The sequence below is a fragment of the Scatophagus argus genome, chromosome 3 (genome assembly GCF_020382885.2).
Source record: "Scatophagus argus isolate fScaArg1 chromosome 3, fScaArg1.pri, whole genome shotgun sequence".
NCBI classification, from domain to species: Eukaryota; Metazoa; Chordata; class Actinopteri; family Scatophagidae; genus Scatophagus; species Scatophagus argus.
In genome coordinates, this window is record NC_058495.1 from 3,594,684 (window position 1) to 3,614,436 (window position 19,753).

At 41.1% G+C, this 19,753-nt stretch overlaps 1 protein-coding gene across 3 annotated transcripts; it reads left to right on the forward strand.

Moving 5' to 3' along the window:
* The first annotated feature begins 5,659 nt into the window (after positions 1 to 5,659).
* znf831 (zinc finger protein 831) lies at positions 5,660 to 17,219 on the forward strand. 3 transcript variants are annotated; one of them, XM_046381780.1, is made up of 4 exons: positions 5,660 to 5,758; positions 8,537 to 12,869; positions 13,816 to 14,093; positions 14,876 to 17,219. In XM_046381780.1, the coding sequence occupies exons 2-4, from the start codon at positions 8,585 to 8,587 to the stop codon at positions 15,779 to 15,781; spliced, it is 5,469 nt and encodes a 1,822-aa protein (XP_046237736.1). In that variant the 5' UTR covers positions 5,660 to 5,758; positions 8,537 to 8,584; the 3' UTR covers positions 15,782 to 17,219. The 3 variants fall into 3 exon arrangements, with proteins under 3 accessions (XP_046237736.1, XP_046237728.1, XP_046237744.1); XM_046381772.1 differs by lacking the exon at positions 5,660 to 5,758 and adding an exon at positions 5,770 to 6,218; XM_046381788.1 differs by lacking the exon at positions 5,660 to 5,758 and adding an exon at positions 5,770 to 6,218 and having other exon boundaries at positions 15,446 to 17,219.
* Positions 17,220 to 19,753: the final 2,534 nt, after the last annotated feature.

Below are 19,753 nucleotides of genomic sequence, written 5' to 3' on the forward strand. Positions count from 1 at the left end.
GTACTTTTACTTTACTTGAGTATTTTCATTTTCTGCTATGTTATACTTCCGCTACAGTTAAGGAGTAAATATTGTACTTCGTCCTTCAACTGTACTGTAATCAACAAAACAATTATTTTGTAATTTTACATATTAAGATTAAACTTTAGTGTTTCAAACTTCATAAGCAAAATAATGGAATATACATTATTCTGAAACATTTCAGCATGCATAATAAGCGCTTTTACTTTAAGTGTATTTTGATACTCAATACTTACTTAAATAATAATTTAAGTGCAAGACTTTAACTTGTAACAGAGTATTTCTACACTGTGGTACTTTTACTTAAGTATGATATCTGAGTGCTTCTTCCACCTCTGCTCAGCAAGGCCAGCCATGTTTCAGTGCACAGGGATCCAGCACTTAGCTTAGTTATTACCACATTGTTCCTCCTGCCCATTATTGAATTCTATGTTTTACTGTTGGCAGTAGTGAAAAAACCTCCTTTGTTTCCTGCCTCCCATTCTTTTTCCCTCCATACCTTTACTATTGTTTGTTGTTGTAATTCCCTACTTTCAGTCCTTCCATACAGTACTCTCAGCTCTTATTCCTTCCTGCTGCCTGCTCTTGTACTGTCTTATCAGCATCTTCCATCCCCTGTAATTATATAAGAGTCATTAATAGCTACAGGTCACTAATAGGACCGCATTTCACATCCTCTTGCAGTAAATTATAATTATTATTTGTATGTAAGTTACTGGATTAGCTGCTGAGCGAGATTCCATAACTACAGCAGTGACACTCATTCTGTGACTATGGGATGTATATTGCGAGCATCATTGTCATTTCTACCCATATCCAACCACCTCATGCTCTACTTTGAAACACTGACTCTTCAGCTTCTCTTCCCTCTTCTTTTTGCTTGCGGAGCTTATATTCTCTTAGCTATGCACTGCTTTACTAGTCTTAATTGATTTGGTTTTGTTCTCAACTGAACTGAACTGAACAAAACTGGTACTGTGGATGTCCTGTACATCCCTGCTATTCAATGCACTAACCTCTGTTTGCAGTCCGAAACTTCTGCTTCTGCTCTTTGCATCCTCTTGGATTTTTGGACAGAGTTTTCTGTGTTTGACTGCATGGATTTCCAATGAACTTCCCATATCCTCATTAACTTCCCATATTTTTTATTTCAAGCATGTTCAAAGTTCCATGCATCATCCCACCATGGCACAATCTGCAGCTAGTACTAGGATTTTATAAAGTAATCCACCTGTTCACTTAAGGCAGCGTAGTGCAGAACAAAACATTCAAAAGCCCAGACATTTAGCACATATTCTTCCAGAAATTGGACATAATATTCATAACTAGGGAAAGCAATTTCTGCTGTGGAATAGCTTGCACTAAACTGCAATGCTGGCTTGAGCGGCTAAATACAAATAATTTATAACTGAATATGTAAATTTTTGTTGAAGAGTTGGATGTTGAAAAGGAACTGGATTGCTGGCTTTAAAAGCTGAATTGTGGCGATGATGTATAAGAGATGGAATATTTTAATGTTTGAAGGTAGTTTCTATCTGAATGATATGAGTCATCACAGACTTGACAAAATAGTCAGAATGGCAGTATCTTAGAAACAAAAGACTCTTCAAAGCACACTGTGTGAAAATTGTGTCCATGCTGTCAAACATTTGGGAACAGGAGCAGTTAGGGAAAGTGACTGTGTGTGCTTGTGTTTGTGAGTGTGTGTCTGAAACAGCACTAATTAGCTCCACTCAATCAGCTGTGCTCTCATGTTCAGACAATGGTTACCAAGGTGATATTCACTTGTTTATGTTCAGTTGGTTCAGGGAGTGAGAATAATGCAGCTTCTTGTACTACTTGTGAGGATAGTAATTGATGGAAAGGCTTTATGGCTGGAAGTTTGTCCATGTGGGCCACAGACTTCGAAGGAGACCTTGTCCATCTCATTCAGACAAAGTAACAAAGTGGGACAAGAATTTTGGAAACTTGGAAAGGGAGGCTGAGGGGTGTTCAGTTGGCTGCAATCTGCTACCTCGCCACAAGATGTCATTAAATCCTACACATTAGACCTTTAACTCATCCAACGATTACTGCTGAAACAGTTATCAACAATTTCGATGACTGATACATAGGTAAAATAGGCAGATTTAAGAGAAATGACAAATGTTAGTTTCTAGCTTCTGAATTGCGAGGGGTTACTGGATGTTAATGGGTAGCCGAGAAACTGTAATGGGAATTTCTTCATTATTTCTAACATTTTATAGAATAAACAATAATTGAAAACAAAAACCAACAGATTGCTTGTTTGATGACTACCTGTTAACTGATACAAGAATTAAGGACACATGGACAGAGGAATTAAGCAAGGAACTGTCTGAATCTATGTGGGACAAATGCCTGTCAAAGATATCATCCTGCTCTGTAAACAGCAGACACCAATTGATTCAATACAAGATTGTCCACCATGCATTATTCCAAACATAAATTGCACAGATTCTATCCCTCTGTTTCACCGATATGTGAAAAATGTAAGATGTCAGAAAGCACGCTGTCACATGCCTTTTTTGTTTGTTTGTTTTTTTGTTTTGCCCCACACTAACGGGCTTCTGGTCCAGGATATTTGATTTTTATTCTAACGCCTACAAAAGACCCCTTCAACCCAAGACGCGGCTTGCCATCTTTGGCTGCTCGCCAGCGTCTGAGAACCTTCCTGTATCAGTGCGGCGTTCACTGGAGCAGGGAGTACTAGCAGCCAAGAGACTTATATTGAGGGAATTGAAATCCTCCTCGCCCCCTCTGTTTCAGAGATGGATAACTGATATGTTATCGGTTATACAAATGGAAAAACTCAGATTCATAAGAACCTGTTCACTAACGACATTCTCTGCAGTATGGGATCCATTTCTTGCTCATCTGCAGAAGGCTTACATGGGGTGAAAACCTTTGAAGTCTTCTTTGTGACCCCACTAAGTGTTCCCTTCCCTTCTGCCTGCTTTGTGTTGTTTCAAGCCCAGTTCTACCACAAAAATCACTCTTTCATTCATCATCCATCAAGCTTATTTTTACCTCAGATATGTGGGCCTACTCTCATGACCCAGCAGAGGGTGCTCAAATGCAGCACCTTGAAGAAATAAAGAAAGAAAAGCCGCAACCTTCTTCTCAGGTTTTGATCTCAGTTTTGTTGGTACTGTAACAGTCTTGGCTTTGCAGTTGTACACAAGTTTCAAAATGTACTGAGCTCCATGCAGAACACGGTAGCTCAGAGTGTGTAATAATAAACAGAGACAGGGGTCCACGCAGTGTTTGGCAGCTGGTAGCAGTCGCGTTACTGGTAGAAGTGCTGAAGACAAAAGTTGGGCATGAGACCACTGTTCTTTAGCTACTGAAAAGGCATAAGTAAACATGTAAGTGGATATATTCCTCCAGCAACTCATCGCCTACCCACACACAGTCTCTCAGTTGCCACCTCCTGCAATGTGGCTCATCAGTCCAAATGCTGGCCAAAAATGCAGAAATGCAGAGTAATACATGTAGATGGAAGCTTAGCATGTTGGAGACATGGGACTGTTCAAATGATGCATCTGTTATTTGCCATTTCATGTGCAAAAATGCAACATGGAACCCATTCAAACACAGCTGAAGTGCAGCGGATATTTCCCCTGAGTAGTTTCAAGCTAAGGCTATGACATGAGAAAGCTTGCGTATTTCAGTGTGCAGAAGCAGGGGATTTCACAGTCTCACAAAATTAGGTAAAGAGCAAGGACCTATTTGTGTCAAGTGGTTGCAAATGTACTTAAGTTGTAGTTGATGATGACATCAGCTTTTTGAGCATTGTATTAAGAGTTGTTGATAATTACAGAGATTGAGTTAGTATGAGTGGAATAAATGTGTCTGATATGAATAGTTCTATACACATGGATACATACACAACAAAGCTCTTTTTGTGTTACAATGCAGGTGTTCAGCAAGTGGAAAACACTTTGAGTAGCACATTTTATTGCTCTCTCTTCACTGCCGGCCATCAGATGTAAAACTCGACACAGTCTTGTATCCTAGTAACCTGAGTAACAAAACATCATCTATCAACAAAATTAAGCTTCTGTTGTTTGTGAGAAGACATTTGTACAACTATACACACACACAACACACACACACACACACACACTGTGATTTCAAAATATTTCCTCTGACTCAGTCTTTCAAAAACATGTGAGTCCTGCTCCCCTCTGGCAGGACTGTGAGCTGTATGAGGACAGTAGAAAACATGTGTGGTAGGTGGTGCCTTGTTACCATGTCAACACAAAGCACGCTCTCAGTGGACCAGCCTGCAGTTGCCTTGGAGACCAGCTAGAGTCTGCAGCAGTGAAATGATATAAAAACTATTTGTTTTCTTTCAGCAGATGTCATCTGATAACTGCACAGTCGATCCCACACGATGACATACTGTTCAAAAAAAAATCAGAGCTTTGAAAAGATCGCTCACTTCAGAGGTATTGAGAGTAGGAATACCTTTTTTTAACATTCAGGTTTTTCATTTATTCACATTTAAGAAAACAGAATAAACTTATAACATTTTAATAATTTTGTACCAACAGTGGATCAATGTAGTAATATAACAAAAATGTGTAATATATCAGTGCTTGTTCCAAACCTACAGAGAATCACCTGACTCTGCAGTTTCCCTCAGCGTTTTAGCTTATTTCAGGCCATTGTTTTGGTTTTGCTTTGCTGTCACACCATTCGCGTCAGCATCGTTTCCAGCGGCAGGCGGAGCTAGATATTTTTCTCAGGGGTTGGTGGAGTGTCAACAAGAGAGAATATTCTGGCTTATGCACCACATAAATGCAAATGTAACTTGATTTTCTGCATGCGTGAGCTGGCACTTGTCAAGCCTTGTAAGGTGACAATATGTCAGTGTTGTGCTAACAGCTTGTTGTGCTGCCCCCAAGTGGCCAAAATATAAATTAGTTCACAATAATGTCATTAACTTTTAACAGTCCCCTATCCCAACCAGGGTAGTCTTCTTCTATTCACGGCCATATGGACAAAAAGTGTGAGTGCAGGTGAAAATGTACATGTTACATTTGTTTTTTATGCTATCTTAGATGAAATGAAATGAATGTTGGGTGGGGTCAAACAAATAAGATGATTGTATATAGTTATAAGTCTGGGGCCAAGTCTGTATTGTTTTTTGTACTTATTTGATTTCACTGTCTTTTGTGAGACAAAATGATGAAATGTTTTGTTTACTGATTAACCCTTTTAAAAAATGAAGAAAACATTTTTTTTTTAGCTTTGAGAGGCAAAAAAGAGCAATCTAGTGTGTATGTGTTTACTTAAATCCATAATTTTGTTGGCTGAAACCAGCAAAAGCGTTCAAGTATAAAAGAGCCATTTAAAAAAAAAAAAGAAAAAAGAACTATTGCGCTACTGTGCAAGCATGTGCAGTGTGAACTAGTGAACCCATGCAAGCTAAACATTGTAATGGGTGCTGTGGTTGGAGCTTGGGAATACACTACATCCACTCACAACTCCATTCGGTCTCTGGCTTAGAGAGTGAGAGCAGTGCACGTGCAGCCAAGCAGCCACATCAACACTAGCTTTGCTGCACCCTCGTATATGTGGGTGTATGAAATACAGTGTGTGGGAGGAAGTAGGTAGGTGGGGGAGTGAACATTCAAGTGAGCCAGAAGTCAGATACTGCCTCAAACTGTTGATGGTAAAATTCGCCAGTCAGCCAACGTGACTGCTGAAGGTAAGCTCGCCTCTGTCACTGCACTTCCTCTGCCAGGCAGTCACTTTCACTTCTGCACAACACTTTGTATTAGCCTTAAATCCGTCCATCTGTGCTCAGGGCCTCTCTGCTCTCTCACTCCTGCTGATCACTCTGTGTAATCTATGTTTTCAACTTGTCCTCCGGAAGTCTTTGTTTGACAGCCACACACCCACCCGTTCAGCTCTTCTCCTTCCCTCACTCTCCTCCTCCCTGCCTCACCACTTTCATAGTGCATCTTCTCTCTCATTTGCATTTGTTCCGCTTCCTCGTGACAAGAAACAGTTCATGTCAAAGAGCTGTGTGAGAAAATCAGTTGGGAGAGGAACAAACGGCCTGGATGGCAGCACAGACAGAAGTGAGCAGTTAAACTGAGGATGGTGCTGTTCAGTGCACAAGACTTTCTGGAAAATTTTTGCTGATTGAAGTGCAGATCTGGAAGGTAAGTGACTTCTCTCGTTTTTCCTCTTTCTTCTTAACTCTTGCGCCTGAGTTCAGGCCTGGTCATGACATGATCTAGTGCCGTAGTTTTATTCTTCCTTACACTGCATGATGGTAAGAGCACACTAGATATTTCCTCTTTTCAAATGTTCCTTTTAAAAGATCAAAACAACATAGTATTAATAAAGAAAAACAAGGGGAAGCAAGAAATCTTCTCATAGAATTCAGAAAAATCTAGAAAGTCTATTAAAAATATAAGTTTATTTAAATTTTGATACAACTTGTTTTAACTGATGCTTGCCCTTACTATCCAGAAGAAACTGTTTTCAGTTCGATTTGAACTCTTTTTGAAGCCATTCCACTCACTTGTACTCAGTTTTTAAATAAACTGTTAGACAAATTTTAAAAAAATTATCCAAATGATTCAAAGATCCACACCAAGTGTATTTCATAATGGATATATTTATATCACTATAAGGAAGTGATGGTGCGTAATATAAGAAAATAGATCTAAGTTCCCAACTAAAGGCTCTATATACAACATCCACCGCTTTTAGATGTCACACTACAACATTAGCTTCTCAAACATAAACAAATGGGCATGTCGGCCACACCTTCCCCTTAACCAGAAACACTGCTATATCACACTCCTCATAGTCACCAGACTTTGTTGAATTAAAACCCCAGTAATTTCACCTCAAAAATCATTGTAAAACACACACATTCAAATTCGATAGAAGTAGAATAAAACTCACCATAGCTGTTTTGGTTAGCCTTTCTACTGCCCCAACAATCACCAGCTCTGGTTTGGCTGAAATACAACCCTTAATTCACTGCGTTAGATGTGAGAATATTCTGCTTCTAAACATTGTTTTTCTAGCTGCCGACATATTCAGCTTGGTAAGAAGCTATTTCTGCAAGCTGCCGAATTAACCTAAGAGCCATGTAACCCAATTATTAGTTTGTTATCTATACTGCAAACATTAGCAACCCAAACACCAAATGAAATATGCTTTATGTAGCTAAAGTTTGATGCTTTCCACTGAATGAAGGCCCTCAGAGCTGCACTCTGCCATCCTGTGTTTACAGCTCTGTGTGGGAGGTCACTCTCTTAGGCTCTTTTAAACATGGAGATGACCAACAGTTTCACATGTACGCTTGAACAGAAAGCTACCAAAACAAAGACCAGAGGAGCACAGATCATAGCAACCACAGCACACCATCACTCCACCATACAACATATATTGCAACAAATATTGTTGTTTGCTGCTGTTAATGTTCAAAACCTCACACATATGTAGAACCTTAACAGTGCACTTGCATGGTGGTTGATTACTCCAATATGAACGTAATCAAACTTTTCTCAGTTCACAGCACCTCAAAATGTGTTTCACGTGGGCACGCTCATGCTGCACAACTAACAAAGAGTGTGCTCGTGCCAACTGTACCTCTGTGGGTGAATTATGCAAAATCACAATACATGCAGAAGCAGCATCGCAGCAACAGGAAATGGAATTTGCCTGACCTGATATGAAGCCATTTATCTTTTCATGTAGGTGGCTTTACACTTTGATTGGTGCACAAATATGACAGCCTGTCAGGAGACAAAGCCACCACATGTAACTGTGAAGATCAAGGGGTTTTCCTTTTAATTGGTGCGGACTGGTGACAGAAGCAACAGCTAATGTCAGCAGACATATTTCATTTGTTGAGATAAAAGCATCTAGTTGTACTGTATGAATATCTGTTCTCCCTCCCTCATCCCTCTCCTGATGTGAGTCATTCTTCTACAACACCTCCTGCTTCTCTCTGTGTATATACATTTTTCTCCATGTTTGTGTTTTATTTGTATTCACTGCCTCATACAAAGTACAACCTAAGAGTTACATTCCTGCATGACCTGCTCTTGAAATTAAACAGCAGAGATTCAAATGTCTCTACCTTTCTCTACACTCTGTAATCATGGGTATTATTGCTCATCACAAAAACTAATATCACTGTGATAGATATAGAGGAGTCATCATTGCAAAATAAGTCTCACTGGATTTTATTACCATGCAATATCCAAACTGGATTAATTGCTTTATTAGCCATCTGTCCGAAAGGGTACTGCATATCTGTCATCATTAAATGCTTCACTACATTTATTCATTGCTATGCTCATTTTCCCTGCTCCACTGGTGGTACAATAACAAAGCATTCTCCAGGACTGAGATCTCATTTTCAAAACCCAGAAACATTCATGCTCAAACAGACAGATCAACCCTGTTTGATCTGAGGCAAAGCAGAGGTCTAATGCAAACTGTTCTTATCTTACAGGTAATTAAAGACCTGGCACTGGTACATCACGACGGCAGCAGTGTTACCATGGAGACTGGCAAGCCAGGACTCACGAGTGCTCCAGTGAACATTAGCTCCGTTGCAGCGCAGACAGAGAAAAGGATGGACATTCAGGCCCCGCTGACAGCTGTTTACATCCACACAGTGCCTGCTCTACCAGCGCAGCCTTACCCCCAGCCTCCCGCAGCTGCCCGGGAACCTGCCACACTCCATCTGGCCATGCCGCCGCTTTACTCCAAGGAGACGCTTCCTTTCCTGACTCTCCATATTGCTAGTGGGCTGCAGACTCAGCCTGGACAGAATTTGACAGCTGCTTCTCCTGCAGCTAGACCAAAGTCTGCAGGAAAGCATGTGTGTCCTCACTGTGGACGGGACTGTATGAAGCCCAGTGTGCTGGAGAAGCATCTCCGGTGCCACACTGGGGAGCGGCCATACCCCTGCACTACTTGTGGAATTTCTTTCAAGACTCAGAGCAACCTCTACAAACATAAGCGTACTCAGGCTCACGCCCGTCTCTCGTCTGAGTCGGAGCAGAGCAGTCTGGGCAGTCTGGATAGCATGTCCGGCTCCAGAGAGACTTGTACATCCAGTTTGTCTCTGGATGAGCGTAGTGAGGAGTTGGGCAGAATGGAAAAGGATGCCACTCTACCTGCTACTGAGATCGCCTGTCCAGCCACAACTGCAAAGGTCTTCTCTGTGATGAAGCATGGTTCTGTTGGGGAACAGAGTGAGCTGACCCCTGCAGGTCATAAGAACAAAGAAGCAAATGAAACTGCAAAGGTAACAACTGAAGGAGACAAACAGAGGATGGAAAACAAAAAACCTCTACTGACTGCCAGTCGACATCTTACCCTTCAGAGACAAGAAGCCACTCTGTTCTCCAAACAGTGGGAGAGCTCTGTATCCAGAGGAAAATCACAGAGCCATGAGAGCACTGACTCGGGCTTCAGTGAGAGCAGTGAACACTATCCAAGCCCCAGCAGCATTTTACTTGATCACAGCATGGATTCCCTCACTGAATCAACCACAGAGAACCTTGAGGAAACCACCAACACACAAACACCCTCAGAACCAGGACAAGGTGGACATGAACTCAAGCACACTGCAAGGGAGCAGGAGAAAAAGACACTCGAGGAGCATATATCTAAGTTGATTTCAGAAAATTCAGCTGTTGTGGAGGACAAACAGTTGGAGAATGTAAGGCCACGGAAGACAGTTCTGTCGAAGCAGGGTAGTATCGACCTCCCCATGCCGTACACGTACAAGGATTCCTTTCACTTTGACATGAGGATCAATAAGACTCCAAATGTTGGGTTACAAAGAAACAAGAAGCCTGGCTTCTACTGTTCTGTGCCCACCCAGCACTCCACCACCACGGAGCATGCCCCCTTAACCCGCAGCAACTCCCTTCCTTTCAGCGTTACCCTCCTGCAACCTGAGAGAAGCAGCCCTACCTCCGCCCATAAGAGTGATTATGTAACACTCGTCCGGAGGGGAAGCTCTGGCCAGATCAATCCAACAGGTTTTGCTATCAAGCCTGTGAACCAGCAGTCATCCACCCACCGCCCACTGGTCCGGCAGACAGCCGTAGACTGCAACCACGCAACAGACGGTCTCTTCATGAATTCATCTGTGGAGGAGGCGTGCACTGGCAGTCTCAGCTGCGATGGGGATGGTGGTGACATTTGTGGAGAGCCAAGCAATAGAAAGTTCCGGAGGAAGAAAGCACAGAAGTTTGCTTACAACAAGTGGTACATGTATGGGGGAGGAACATTTAAGAAGCTCTACAACGCTGAGAAAGGTGGTGATGACAGTGTTATCAAAGGCAAGAAATGTTCGATGAACCAAGACCATGAGATTGTTCAGGGCTTACAAAAAAGACTGTCCGATGTTCATAAGGAGACAAGGGCAACAACAGTCTCAACAAAAAACTTCACAAGCAGCTGTGCAATAGTGTGTCACCCAGACTGTTCTCCAACCAAATTATCCCTTGTCTCCACTGTGGATTTTAATATTAAAACTAGCCAGCCTCATACATCATACAGTCCTCTCAAGAGTCCACTCCAGAGAAATCTGTCTTTGTCAGTACTGCCATTACCTTTAATTGGGTCAGTGATTAGCCACAAAACAGACAGCATCAGCAGAGCAGACAATGGAAGATTGATTGATGAAGTGAAACATACTGACTCCAGCACACAGCACTGTGGATCCCATATTCCCTCCGACAGGAAAAAGCAGAAAACTGATGACAAAATAATTTGCCCTCTGGAGATGGAGACTGACCCAAACACACTTACTCATCCGCCTCCCTCTGTTGCTGGGAGTGCACCCCAGCAGGCTACAAATCTGACTTTTATCAACCAAAATCTAAAACATACTCAGTTCAAAGGAGCCCTCTTCCCACCATGCATAATCAATGCAAATACACCGTCTGTTAGCACCTCGCCAGCCACTTCCACCCACTCAGCTGCCAAGACAAGCTTCCTGCCCAAGTACCAGCTCAAGTTACCTCATGCTGCTGAACCTGATTTAAATCCTTCATCACATATTGTGGCTAAACCGACAGTAACCAATGGCCACAGTTTCACCCCTGATCTGTTCAACACTGAGAAAACCCCATTCTCACCTTCGATGCAAAGCTGTGATGTCAAAAAGACTAATGCTTTCAGCAACACACAAAGCCAGGTCCTCTTGACTTGCACAGCCTCTACCATTTGTCACGCCGAAACAACAAGTGTCAGTCAAAATGTGACATCCAGTCTTGTAGTTGTGCACAGGCAATTTGCAGCAACCACAATAACCACGACCTGCCTACAAGGCTTATGCAGCACCTCAGTACAGCCATCAAAATCTGGAGAGAGCTCAGCACCTATGCAGTTACCAAGACCTACTGCACCCATGGTTGAAAACGTCCCTGCTACACCTACCGTAAGCATAGGAAACAATCAAACATCTGCTGCTGCCATTACAACTTTCTCACAAGGGCAACCCAAACCTAATCCTCCTCTGTCACACCCACAACTCTCACTGGCATCAGACCAGTTGATTTCTGTAAACAGAGAATATGCCAGCTCAAACACTCCAATTGTACCTTGTCAACTTGTTTCATTTGAGCAGCCAGCTGCTCAGAACGTGTTTCATGTTCACACGGCTGATCTCCAGATCTGCCTCCAGATCATATCTGATGAGCAGCTGGCTCTGATCGAACCTCAGATTGAGAGGCAAGCAGGAAGCACTCTCTCACATAGATGTGATATGGAAGCAGTGACACCAGAAGTGATCCAGAGTAAAAATCAAAGCTCAATGGAAAGTAGCAGTGAGGGACGTGGCCATCAACAACCAGGACATCAAAAGGAATTGGAGCAAAGTGAGTCTTTAGCCACAATTACCATGGAGAGAATACAATGTGGGAAGGCAGAGTCAAACGTCCACCGGACTGAACATGGTAATTCCGTGCAGGCCACAGTATCCTCTGAATCTAAGTCTCCTGAAGCACTAGGCTCATCACAACACCCACACAAATACAATAATGTAAACATGGTCACAGAGACTCGGAGTACTACAGCCGATGTTATGTCAACTGCAGCTTCAGTCAAAGTCGTAATGTCAGGAAGGAGGCAAACTTCAGAGGAGGAACATGCCCTTTCTCTGAACCGTTGTGCTGAGGAGCAACTTTTGCCAGACAGGAGGGTCAGCCAAGGTGGATTTGTCTTTCAAACACTCTCTGGCCAACACAAGCTCAGTATGACCTCTCCTTCTCCTAGCACAGTAAATCAGAATAACACAAGAAGAGAAGTCCTGGGAAATGAAAGCCAACACAATCTTAAAAACGAAGGGCTGACATGTAATGTAGGCACAATGCAAGCCAGGGGTGAAGCCTCTGCATATAAAAACAGCATGTTAGAAAGTGGAGAAACCCAACCCCCCCTGCAGGTGGGACTCGGTCAGGCCTCTGGTACTGCATGTGTCAGTGAACTCGCTGGCACAGTTCCTTCATATTCCATCAATAAATGCAAGGCTCCAAGACAGCTAAAACCGCAAGCATCCATCTACTGCTGTAATCCAGCTGATTCTACATTGTCAGAGGCTGTGAATTCATCTAAACATGCAAAAATGGGATGTAACATGGCCAGCCCTGTGGATAATTGTGTCTTTCCACAGGCAATGACTCTAAGTGAATCACAGGATGTAATCAGCTCGGCCCACTCAGAAAAACAACTGGGTCAGTTTGCTTCAGCGTCTTCTAACCTCCAAGTGGAAAGACCCAAAGACATCCCAGCTGTGCTTTCAAGTACTGAGAGCACTACTGCAGGTATATAAAACTATTTAAATTCTTGTCAAATTTCCTACTGTACAGTATCTGGGGAATATATACATACACTACAGAGAGTGAATTTGTCATCAATTTGGCTCTTGTACTTGTACTCAAGCACATTGCATTTAAAATTAAACAGTGACGGTGAAGGTAAAAAAAGGAGGGGTTGGTGGTTACATGGCACGTGGATGGGACAGGTGACTTCATTCCATCCATATTTCAATGCTAAAGACAAGACTGAAGGCAAAATGCCTTCAGCTCAACTACAATGGCCCCAGGCCACCAAGGGCCCATAAAGCCCCAGGTTCACTTTTTCACATTTTTTGGCAATTTTGACCTTTGAAAGGTTCCTTCCTTATTACAAAATACTGAGGTCCTTTTACTGTGTAAAAACTAGTTTTAGTCTTCATTAAGTTTACGTTGTGTTTGCATGATGCATATCTCATGCAGATCCAACATGTTTTTTACTTGAGAGTGAGAGAATACAGAGAGAAGGTGGTGGTGGTGGTGGTGGTGTCAACAGGGGTCCACAGTTAGTTTTGATTTGCTAAAATTAAGGTAAGGTTTAACAGCATTTATCCTAACTTTTGCAATACATTTATGTGTAAAAAGGGCTACAATTTGTGTTCATTTGGTGTAGATGTAAACAGCCTTAGATTATCCTCACAAGCTCTAAACTCTTATATTCCAGTCTAATGGCGACACAATAGAAATGTGTCTGATCTAATACAAGTGTACACACTGAGTTGTGTTTGCTTTTATACCATGTCTTAATCTGAGCATATTTCCAGTCAGAGGTCAGTTTTTACCACAAGATGGCAGCATTTGTTCATCAGTTTGCAAAATGGAGTCTTGTGTTAATATAGTTTTGTATATTGTGGTGTGCATTAACATTATGAATTCACTGTCTTAAGAAAGCTTTCGTTTTTTCTTTTAACCCCAGGTTTCATGGAAGGAGGCTGTCTGGAGGAACGTGCATCCCAGAAGGAACCACAGAAACATGGACATGGAGGGAACCCTGGGCAGTCAGACAGTGCAGACTGCAGGCCAAAGCAAAGACAAGAGGCTGGACAGCCAAAGCATCAGTGCATGAATGGGCAGGGCAGTGGAGGAGTGGCAGGAGAAGATAAGAACAGAGGAATCAAGATAGATGAGGATCCAGGACAGCGGACTAAGGCCAAGTCTAACTGCACATGTTTACAAGATATGACAAAATCTGAGGTGGGTGTTTACTATACAATGCTGTTATTCTCACTGTTTCTGTGTTTACATTCCAAACAATGATATGATTTAAATATTGAAAGACATAAGACTCATTAACAACAATTAAACATATAATATTGCGCATAAACCACCTCCAAATACTTACAGTTAACACAAAAATGTCCCCAAAATGTCATTAAGCACGCTCAAAATTTTTTAATTATTCTTCAGTCTTTCCACAAATCCCTCCCCACCAAATATACTCAGACTGTCCTGATCTGGGGATCATGTGGAAGCGGGTTTTAGACATAACATAACCGTTATGCCTAAAACGTAGGCGTAGATGTCTTTCTTTTACAAGACATCTACCAAGAAAAGAGAGATGCCAGAAGCCAGAATTTTTGTTTTTCTCATAAAAATATTATGCCTAAGATGTGTTGAACAGAGAAGGAAAAAAAAGATTTACAAAATGTAATAAATACACAAAACAATTAGAGATCAACACACTGTGGCAAATCAAATGTAAATGATGAGGCTTCATGAGTCTTTTGCCAAATTTTAAAACATCAGAAATAATTTTTAGAAATACCAGAACTGGGCAGCTGTGGAATAATTAAATCCATATGATTTCAAATGTCAAGGGGTTGTACACCTTTAAAAGTTGTAGAGCAGTGATTTTATCATAATTCAAAATTCACTGAACACATGAGAATGAGAAGAGCTTATTGGGGGGGGGGGGGGGGTTACTTTATTAATGTGATGGAATGATAGTAACATTGCTCATATTCTTTTTTTATTAGTGGGAGGAAGACAGAAATTCCAAGGCGGATTCCTTTAAAAACTCTTGGCTATCAGAGCAGCATCTACAGCATCTTTCCCAGGCACACTCTGGAATGTCTGAATACTCTCAGCAGAGCCCTCAGCAAGCTCCAAACATGTCTACTAACCTTAATTTACCTACCATCAGCAGTCAGACCAGCCTTTTCAATTCTCCACAGCTCCCACTGGAAATGAACAATTTCTCACAGCAACACTGGGAAAGCAGCATGCTTCATAACCAACAAACACAAATCTTATGTGATCCAAATTCAAGTCACCATATCAAAGCACAGACTCACTTAACAGAAACACAAAATTCTTTTTCACAAATTGAACCCAGCCCTCAACAAACACAAACATTTTCACACCAGGACCAAAAGCAGACTGACATCATGTCCATTCAGCAAGCAAATACTACGGCAGATAAAAACATCACAGCAGGAAGCTCTTGTGCTACTGCTAAGTCAACAATAGGAAGTCACAAAAGTCTCTTGCCTGATGTCAAAACATCATCTGCCACTGTCCCCAGTCAAGTCTCTTATTCTGTACAGGTCAGTGGAGATAATGCTGGATCGACACTGGACCCTCAACCATCAAACAACAATGTTCTGGAAATACTTCCATCAAAGCCTTTTGCATATCCAGAACCGGCTGATTTCCAATACACCAAGGACAATTCACCAAATGACTACACAAGTCATAGCAGTAACTCTGGGAGACCTGACATTTCCAACAAATATCAGTCTTTTTTCTTTTCTGGCCAGCTTCATAACTACCGGCCAGCAGAGTGTCTGACCAGTGAAGTAAGGCCTGTGCAAAGCTGTCAGGACTACACAGAAGACACCAGCAGTAGTGACGATGAAGGAAAGCTTATCATTGAGCTTTAGGTGAACATACACATGTGCTTGTTGGGGTTTTAATCTGCTGTAGATATGTATTTTTTCAGAGATAAAATTGCTCTGGTGAAATAAAGAGAAATAATGTCAGTGGCTGAGTTAAGTTAGGAGGCAGAGTGAAACAACAACGTGTAAACTCAGTGTAAGTCAAAACATGAACAAACTCAAAGGGCACTGCCAATAATCCACTCTTCTATAATATGCAAATCTGTAACCCTTGTATGTCTGGATTTATTTCAGTTTTGTGGTTCAGCAGTTCAATGAATTATCCAGTGAGCTATTGGCTAGCTTTAGCCAACTTGGTTAATTAGCTAAAGCAGCTTTAACGAAATGTCCACCATTTCACAGAAGTTTATGCCCTGTTCTTATTGTCTGTGAACATATGATAATTAAACGCCTGGAATTAACAGTTACCACTTACTTGGAAGATAGTATGACTATTGTTTATGTTAGCAGCTACTGTGTTCCTTAATATCACTAGTTAAACAGTGGATGGAGGTCTGCAAAGTGAAGCTAAAGCAGAAGTGCCTTAAACCTGCATTCTCTCTAATAGCCAGCAGGGGGTGACTCCTCTGGTTTCAGAAAGAAGTGCTGCTGCATGTATGATTATGAGAAAATGACCCTACTTTTTACTTGATTTATCATCCCAGTAAACAGTTTATGGTCTCAGTTCAAGTTTTCTTCAAAACAGCATAGTGTCCATTTTGTAAGTTATGGGCCCATTTAGAGAAAAATAGATAAAGCAGGGCATGCTTTAGGATGTGGATACCACATGACTGACAAGTTCTTCCGCTGTTTAACCCAGCCGGTGAGATTATTTCTGCCCCAAAGAAATATTGTCTGACTTCCACTCTGTTCTCACCTGCTTACACACACATAATTTGCTGTCTGTCTTCCCACTCTCTCTCTCTCTCTCTCTCTCTCTCTCTTTCACTCTCTCTCATGAACTGCATTCTGTAACCTTTACAGACAACACCTGCATGTGTGAATCATGCACACATGTTGACAAATACCCATTAAACTGATCTCTGCTGCCAATCACATCACCCAGGTGAAGAAGGCACTGGCTGGAGGGCCATGACCTTCTTCCAAGTCTGGGTTTTGTGATGAGTCAACAGCTATGAAAAGGCACCAGAGCTCATGGGAACAGGAAGTGGGTGTATGTGAACATCTCTGTACATAAATCCACAATAACAACTCACACTGACTTGCTTGTCTATTCTTAGTGGTCATAAAACCTTTTTGTAGTTTTAAATCCAGTGCATCTGTTTTGCCATGCTGGATGAGTTTATAGTGTTGTTTGCCGCAGAGGAAAGGTAAATGTAGAAAAATGTGCAACAGTTTACTTGGTCAAGTTACAAGCTGATTTAATATTGTGTTTTCAATCATTTCAACAAAAGAAGGGTAAATTAAATCATACTCAAAGCCATTTTTGTGGTTTCATTCCTCTGTTAACCTCTAGTTTGGTCTAATGTAGTTTATGACACTAAGGGTCCAAACATCTGCAACTGACAGACACACGGCACCACTATCATCTTATACCGTAAAAAATTTTCATGTTCATGTGTAACAAAAGGTAGCTTATTTATATTTAGCATCTATTTGGAGTCGAGTGTGTAGAGTTGTGAAGTTTGAGGAGAAGGACCAGAAGTGTTGTTTCTCCATTCTGTATTCTTATGTCAAATGTAATGACTGTGAATGGAGAGACTAATACTTTATTGGTCTCATTTGGAATGTGCCATGTATTACACATATGTTTGTCAGTTTAAAAGATAAATTTGCAGCTCAAAACAGTCGCAGCTTGTTATGAAACTGCATCAGACTGTGAAAATATATAATTAGAAAGACAACACACCCAGCAGTTGCGTAAGAGACGTCATCTCTTTTAAAACTTACCAAAACCCAGGACTGAAACCTGGTAGAGCCGGTCCCACTTGCTAGCAAACTTACTTATCTTTCCTTTAACATAGCTGAAGTTGTCAACGTGGCCTGACTTGAAGTGATTTTCACCTTTTTAATACTTTTTCTGTGCCAAGATGATGGCCGTGTTGGTGTTTGTGACATACATTGTGAGAGACAAGAGATGTAGCATTAGGCTTCATATAAAAATAAATGGTACTATTTTACAACAAATGTGGCTTTCTTTAGTTGCAAATTATCTTTTGCATTTGCAAACTTCATATATATAATGTATGGCATAGTTCAAAAACCGTATGTATTTTTTTCAAAATAAGGTCCCACAGAGGATCCCAGAAGGTTAAGGACTTTGTCTCTGTGTATGAAAACTCATATGATTTCTTCATCATCACCCCACTCTAGTCATATTTGGTGCCTTTTCTCCGCTCTTGTTGCTATCAGTGAGCAAGAATACACTGAAGACATGACTGAATCCCAATATCCCAATATGAGTGCCATCTAAATGTTATTTTAGCTCTTTAAGATATATAATAGCAATCATCCAAGTGCACAGATGAAAGTGGCTCATGTCAGCTGAGTTGAAAAGCTGAGCAGATTACCTCCGCAGAGGGGTGCTCAGAAAGAGCGTGATACATCGCTTTGTCATGTTCATTTCTTGCTTCCTGCTGTTGCTATTTGCCTGAGAATGAGTGTCTGGTTTCATCTGTCAAAAATCTGTGGAATCTTAGCTTATGGCCTATTAAAGGATAAGGCTGGGAGTGTATCCCCGAAAGAGATAAAAACCAGCAGTGAACTATAACACATGTAGCCCAGCTTGTTATGACCAATGCCATTAATATTTTTGATTCAGTGGAGTCATGTCATTAGGTTTCATTATGTTTTAATTATCTTTCATGATGACACAACTCTTATGTCCTGTCCACCTGATAAATTTGTCTTTTACCATTTTTACACCAAATATATCACATATATGGAGTTTTTTTTAAAAAATAAAACAAAAAAACCCATAGGCAATTGCTTCCTTTCAAGGATTTAAGGATTCAAGGAGCTTTATTGTCATTTCACACATGTAAAAACATGAGGTGGAACAAAATTAGTTTCCCTGGTCCCTACAAAATACCCAATGCTATAAATATAAAACAACACTACATAAATATAAAAACAACCAGAATAAAAAAAGATATAGATAGAGATAGATAGATAGATGCTTTATTGATCCCGGGGGAAATTCAACAGTGAACAAGGATGGCAACAATATTTATGTGGCTGGTAGGTTGCCAATCTATTTGTTTTTCTCTGCAGTGGGTTTATCAAAGCATCGTGTTGCTGAGTGCTGATAGATTGTAGTTGACAGCTCAAAGCAGTATTGTTTATATAACATAATGTCACGTTCAAGTTGTTTTTCAAACCTCAGTGCGGCTTTCAGAATAAAATGCATATTTTAAAGGATCTGACAGAGACCCATGATGTGCTGCATAGTATACTCTACATGAGTGAATCTAAAGCGCCACATAGCCTCACTGAAGTACTGCACAAATGTTGAGATATTCATTCATTTCCTCAGTTTATGACCAGTGTAGTGTGTGGCTGAGTGACATTCAAATGCAGGGACCTGATATTTATGTGATCTGATCTTAAATCTCTTCACACACATGTATTAACTACATAATGCTTCAGCTTTGAAGAAGAAACTCATGGCTTAGTTTGTCAGTTCCCAGTGCAATTCATTCTCATTTCCAGGTCATCAAATACCAATGTTTTGTCACTCCCCTCACACAGATGCACAAGGTACTATTTAGTTTCTGTTAGGAGAGAGTCACAAAGTCTTTCTAACATGTGGTTTTAATGTTGTGAAAGTCTCATTTTGGTTGCATTTAGGCAACTACTTGGACAGGTTTAGGAAAAGATGGATTATAATGGGTTAAAATAAGCATGTTGTGCTCACCATATGGGTCCCCCCCGACCCCACACAAAGAATTTAAAGACACACTCAATGTCTTTAAGCCTAAGAATGAGATTTCATTGTAAGAAACAGAGCTGTACAAT

Coding starts and splice junctions, on each gene's coding strand:
- znf831 (XM_046381780.1), top strand. CDS start 8,585: ATGGAGACTGGCAAGCCAGGACTCACGAGTGCTCCAGTGAACATTAGC. Junction 12,870..13,815: donor TACTGAGAGCACTACTGCAG/GTATATAAAACT, acceptor TTTTAACCCCAG/GTTTCATGGAAGGAGGCTGT. Junction 14,094..14,875: donor AAGATATGACAAAATCTGAG/GTGGGTGTTTAC, acceptor TTTTTTTATTAG/TGGGAGGAAGACAGAAATTC.